General features: G+C 47.3%; 1 protein-coding gene across 2 annotated transcripts in view; it reads right to left on the bottom strand.

The window, feature by feature from the left end:
- Positions 1-2458, bottom strand: part of LOC119436868 (trithorax group protein osa-like) — an 87241-nt gene extending 84783 nt beyond the window's left edge. For both annotated transcript variants that reach the window (XM_049660055.1, XM_049660056.1), the window contains exon 1: positions 1875-2458. In XM_049660055.1, the coding sequence (XP_049516012.1) occupies positions 1875-1882 (8 nt within the window). In that variant the 5' untranslated portion in view covers positions 1883-2458. The remainder of the gene's footprint in view (positions 1-1874) is intronic.
- Between the last annotated feature and the right edge of the window lie 3838 nt (positions 2459-6296).

Raw genomic sequence — 6296 nt, 5'->3', positions numbered from 1 at the left:
GCCCTGATTCCTGCGACAACGCGCTTTGAGAAGGTATAGAGAACGTATATATAACTGAGTTTCTCAATTCATAGAGCCTTGAACCACCGGAAAAACTTTTGAGTGTTCGGCATGTCACACCACGGGGCGGCAGTTTCACTCATGCACGCGCTGACGTGCATGCGTATATGGCGAGATTCTCCCGAGATGCTTCTTGTCTGTGTTCGAAAATATTCGAAAATATTCCATGCCGCGAAAACGAAATGGACTGCATCTGGGCTGCATGCTAGACTGTGTGGTAAGCAGTTCAACATAAAGATTCCGAACGTGTTGGACTTTCGTACACTATTACAAAAAAAGCACAACAATATTTAATACTTCAAAATCTTTCACATTATTTAGTCCCTTTCAATCTATACTTGCTTCGTGTATATGTCCTTCTCTCTGTGTGCTGCATTCTTCTGTTCTTCATGTTGACTATCATATCTGACTAGATACGATAGCACTTTGACTAGCACCTTGTCGAATAATGTCGCCATGCGACATGTCCACACCAGGTATGCATCTTGAACAAAGCGGAAAAAGACAACTCTAGAAGAACTTGCAAGAACTCACGGTTCTTTAAGTTGAGCGTTGCATAGGCTAGTATTAACTGTGGTCCTGATGAGAGGTTGGATGAGAGGCAGCATGACCTAAAGTGGGGTGTTATCGAAGTTTAACTGTATGAGAGACAAAAGTAGCCGAAAATAAGTGGTAGCGATGATCGCTTTTCTTTCTCCCCCCTCCCCCCCCCCCCCCCGGGTGCTCAATACACTGCTGATCTTTCAGCATTCGCCACTACGTATGCCTATACTTGTGACACCGACACAGATAGACACTTTTTTGCCCCTGATTTCTTCTGGCGTTTTGCCATACGGCGCAACCGGTCCTGCCTTCCAAGATGGCCCCTTCGCTGTCACGCAAAGATGGCCGTGTTCGCCTTCCGGTTTCGTGCTTTAGAAAAAAGGGGGAGGAGTGCTAATTTTATTTTTAGAAAGAGTTAGTAACAGAAAAGGAGACCCGCAGATGGTCACGCTCTTTCGTTCTTTCTTTTGACGCTATCGCAGTGAGTATAGGTGGCATTAATTAGGCGAGAAGAACAAAACGCCAAGAAAGAGGATGAAGTTGGTATTACTGAAACACGCCGACCGATTCATGGCCAATCAGTGGGTTGTGCTATATCTATAGGCACCAAACCAAACCAAAGGTCCCGTTCAGAACAGGCACAGTACCGGCTGTAAATAACGGTATGGATAATAGAAACAAAAACTAGCTTCTTTGAATATGAGAGCATGTATCGTTTCTAACGTATACTGTGTCTTCATCTGTACCGCTCGTATGCTCCATTATAGTGAGTGTATTAGATTAAAGAGAACCTGCCCACGCTTGCGTTTCTGTAAAACCATGTGTCCAAAGGGCAATACAAAAAAACTGTGCAGTACAGACAACAAATAAAGCAGAAATGACATGCATCAATACCGCATACAATAAGTAAGACGTCATGAAAGCGCATACATTGTGATTGGAACGGTCTTAATTTTAAGCTGCTTTCTGAATGAAAGCAACCCATCTCAGGTAGCGAATCCTTTTGTTCGGTGACAACAAGGTACGTTCGGACCCTATAGGTTCGGTTGAGCCACGCGTAATGCACGATACATATTTTTTCCTAAAATTCATAGCAGAGTAACTGAAGGCGCATTTTGATACGCACTAGTTTATGGAAAAGCTAATACGTATCAAAACATCCGCCATGCCTGTACAGCCAAGAATCACATGAGCCGCCGACACTCAGAGCATCCCAGGGAGGAACCGTTATTGCGCGGTTGTTGTACGTTTGCCAGATGCGAAGCGCTTACCACGACATCTTTGCTTTCGAAGATCTCCGGACAGTGACGTCCCGAAAGAGTCCCGCTACACTTGTTTCGACTCAGAGAAGACTCGGTAGGCAACCTGTGGACGGGCACATCTGTAGAGGCACGTTCTTCAATACGCGCTGTAACGACGATGATTCACGGTACTCGCGTAGGACGGCAAACAGACCCGGGGTATGAGGGAAGAAGCTGTTTCGATCCTTGTGGCTGCCAGCGGCTGGTTGGAGTCGAGCCTCTCTCGAAGAGAAGCCGCCGCGGCGTTTCTTGCTGAGGCGTAGCAGCGGGTATCGCGGTCCTAGCACCCCCGGTTCGCAACCTTCTTCTCGAATTCACCCGAGACCCTGACCGAACTGCGAAAAAGATGGCGTGGGTGCGAGGGCGGGCTGCGGGAGAGAGGGAGAATATGATCAAGGTAGCACAGAGGATGGGTGGGAGACGGAGCGTGGCGAGGAGGTGGGCTCCTTCGGGCGTCTCCCCGGCCGCTGCAGCCACGAGTGGCGGGCGCACAAAGAAGACGTTCGCAGCAGAGGGCTCGAGTGCTGCTTCTTTCTGTCTTGCCGCCCGAGAGACGAGGTTCGCGCGGGTCCAGGAGAAATGGTCGGCTCGGGTGCCGGTTGCGGCTTGCCCCGGCCAGAAGCACCGTAACGCGGGCCCTATTTTTAGACGCGCCGCCGGAGCTCTCTCTCTCCATCGCTGCTGGCGGGCCACTGGTTTTCCCCTCCTCGAGACTCGGGCTGCCCGAAATTCTCTACGCAGAGGCTGTAGCTAGAATGGCGGCCACGCTTTCTCCCGGTGACGGCTCCGTGACCCGACGCGAGTCTCTCTCGAGATACGGCCGCGCGGGACATGCGCGCTCGGACTTGAAGCCACGTGCGTCTAGACAGGCCACGGCTATCAGATGGGAAGCAGTGGTAATGAACAACATTCCATGCGCTAAAGGTGATACTTTCCAGCGAACAAGGCCTACGGTTAATGTGACGACCTGACTCCAATTGCATACCAAGTAAATAGGACATTTTTATCGCGACAGCGTAAAGGGCCCCGTGTCGCAGAAAATCCGGCGTCGGCGTGGGCGTGGGCCCGGGCGCGGGCGTGCCGGCGTCGTTGGCGGAAATAATCATCCCGAACCACCCCGACCGCGCAGGACCTCCGCGTGGCGCAAGGCATTAGTGAACGTAATTTAATTTCTCAAAGTAAAATCTGACAGAAAAATCGTAAAGTACAACTTAAGCGCAACCTACAGACATGATAGCGTCGGATTGTAATTTGAATATACGAGAAAACATAATTCAGTTACCAGGAAGCCTGATAAGCAGCCAGGGATCTCTGAATGCTATCGCCGTTCCACTCCTCGAAGCTTAAGCGTCTTCCAAAAAGTTTTTGGCAGACTTAGACATTTAATTAAGTGCAGTCGTATAAGACAGCAGTCACACCATCGAAAAACACAGTCATTAAGCGGGCAAAAGTATTTGAGAGAGCTAATCATCTGCGAACAGTTCTGTAGACACACCAAGTGATCATCGTGGCAATTAAAAGTTAAAAGCATGTTTGCATCGTCACTTACAAAACAGGTGTTTGTGTTCGACACTAGAAAAGTCGATATTTACGTCCCTTCCGTGGCCCAAAGACTTCCTGCAGCGGCAGACTCACGATATCGAAACCATTCAGGCAGATCGTAGAAGATATTAGCGATAAACCTTTATCCGCCGCGGCAGTCGTGTCATTTATAACTATCGAAAATCATTATGCAGCGTAGAAAATTAGGGATATAACCAAGGTTACAATAATGTGTCCACAGAATATAACTCACTCAACATTTTTATTATTATTATTATTATTATTATTATTATTATTATTATTATTATTATTATTATTATTATTATTATTATTATTATTATTATTATTATTATTAGTGATGCATGGTTTCACTTGCTTCAAAAAAAAATAAGAGACAATATTTAGTCTCTTTGATCTAACAGTGTACAGTCGGTGAGTACTGTATAGGAAGACATGAGTTCGACCTTTAGAGAGCCTTAGCCTTGCTTGGGCAAATGTCGTACGCACTTACAAACATCGCACACTGCGAAAAATCGCCGTTCAGAAAAAGATAATGAATGGATTGAACCTTGTTATGGTTTTTTTTTCTTCTTTTTTTTCTCATCTGGCCGGTGTTCTTGAAAAGAAAGCTATAAATATACCTATGCATTTGTCAGTAATAACCTATGGAATCAAAACTGGAAGACGACAAAGCAACCATAGATGACCCTAAGGAGTGCACAACGAATGCTGGAACGAAAAATGATGGGCATGACGTCAAGTGACAGAAAAGTGACCCTGTGTATTAGACAGCAATCACGGGTAACATATGTTTTAGTTGAGATCAATAGGGAAGAAGTGGAGTTTGGCAGGTCCCGTGATGCGTAGAGCAGATAGGTGGTCTGCTAGAGTTACATAATGGGTGCCAAGAGAAGGGAAGAGCGTTCGAGGGAGCGTGAGATGAGATGACGTAACTTGGGAAATTTTATGCCAATAGGATGGAGCCACCTGAGGCAAGACAGGGATAATTGCAAATCATTTAGTACAAATATAATGCGGGATGTTTACGTGAAATCAGCAAAAGCGCGCCGAGTTGGCTTGTCTTGCTGGTGTTCACCCGCCGCGCTGGTGTAAACGCTAGCTATATAGCCGGACCGAGCAAGTATCTTTTCGGCAGTGTGCAGCCATCAATGAAGAGCCGCACGCCATGCCCGTGCGCTCTGTTATCAGGCCCCAACGCAGGCCACCGCTACTATCTCGGCCCGACGGGAATAAGCTCGTGTGAATTCTGTCTAGTCGGGCTGACAGAATCGAGTCAGGTCGAATGAGGCGTAGGCCTCTTTCAGCCTGACTCCTGACTCGTCCGGGTCGCGCGTCCGCGCGTCCGGTTCACGCAAAAGAAGTCAGAAACGCTAAGGCAGCAGGGCAGTAAGGACAAAATGACACAAGAACATAAATCTGAGGCCATCAGCGTTCTTGGCGTCAGCTTTACGTCTTTGTGTCCTTCGTCCGTGCTGCCCTGTGGCCTTATTATGTCGAAACTGGGCTGGGATTGCTCTTTCATATCTCACGCGCCACGGCACGTGACAGACACGGCGAGTGGCGACAGCTACGTCTGTCATTGGTCATGCTGTGTTGTGCTTGGATGTGCATACAAGGCGAGTCGCGAGATGATCAGGTGATGTTGTGCTTGGAAGTGTACTCGACGCGAGAATAAAACGGGGGTCATCTTCTGTCACCCGAGTTCACGACGGCTACACTTCATCCTAGGATCACGCCTGGCGTGCGCTACACGGCGGCGCATCACGACACAACCGACTAACGCGTCAGCTGATGCTGCGGTGGTCATTGTGTCGATTGCGATGCATACTTGTGAGACGATGAAGACGTTATTAGTTACTTTTTTATTACTTTACACCTGAAACTGAGTGATTGTAGAATCAAAGCTTTCACCTGAGGGTAACATTCTAAATTTGCGGTAGTTGCAGGGTGCTAAAAATGAGGAAATCGCTTGCATCGCGAAGGAGTTAGCGTGTCACAACGTGATCGTCATGCATAAGAGGATCTGTATCGCTAAGCTGGTGGCAGTAAAACAGGGCGAACAATTTGGGGATACGATGGACTGGCGAACTCAGCCGTCAAAAAGGTTGTTCAGTTTTCGCGGTGGCGTGTTTATTTCAATGCTGCAGAAACATCTGCCAGCCCCACTTTTGGGAGAACTGCGCAGTTCATCGAACGTCAGAGCGCACGAGACGCAGAAGCGGGACAGTTCATGAATTAGCAGGTAAATTAATTGCCTTTTGTCTACCATCCTCCACAGTGTTTTCATCCTCCTCCCCCCCTCCCCCTGGGTGGATGGCTGGCAGGCGCTCCGCGTACGGATTTGTACCTACTGCCACGCCTAGCACGCCACCCAGGGCGATGCCCCTCTTTCTCTTTACTCCTCTACCCCCTCTCTTTTTTTTCAAGTGCAAATAAAGATTATTATTATTATTATTATTATTATTATTATTATTATTATATTATTATTATTATTATTATTATTATTATTATTATTATTATTGTCTGCACCGACTTACAGCTGGTGTTTCACGTGGATGCGCCCATGGTGAAGCGAAGCCTAAAGTGATCCTGATAAGAGCCGCCAGTTGACACTTCCAATAAAAAGTTTTCCTCGCCCTTCGCGACTTGCGTTCTGCAGTAGCGGATGATATATCCTCTTACGCAGTACTTTTCAGAACACCTTTACTGGGGTACATACAAAGTGATGACGCACCGTGAAACAGCTGCCTAGAACAAGTTCCAATATTAGCCGAAGTGTTATAACACTTCGGCTAATAGTGTTGTGTCATACCATCACATTATTGTTAA

Source organism: Dermacentor silvarum, chromosome 1, assembly GCF_013339745.2.
Source record: "Dermacentor silvarum isolate Dsil-2018 chromosome 1, BIME_Dsil_1.4, whole genome shotgun sequence".
NCBI lineage: Eukaryota > Metazoa > Arthropoda > Arachnida > Ixodida > Ixodidae > Dermacentor > Dermacentor silvarum.
This window is presented reverse-complemented; position numbering and strand designations above follow the sequence as displayed.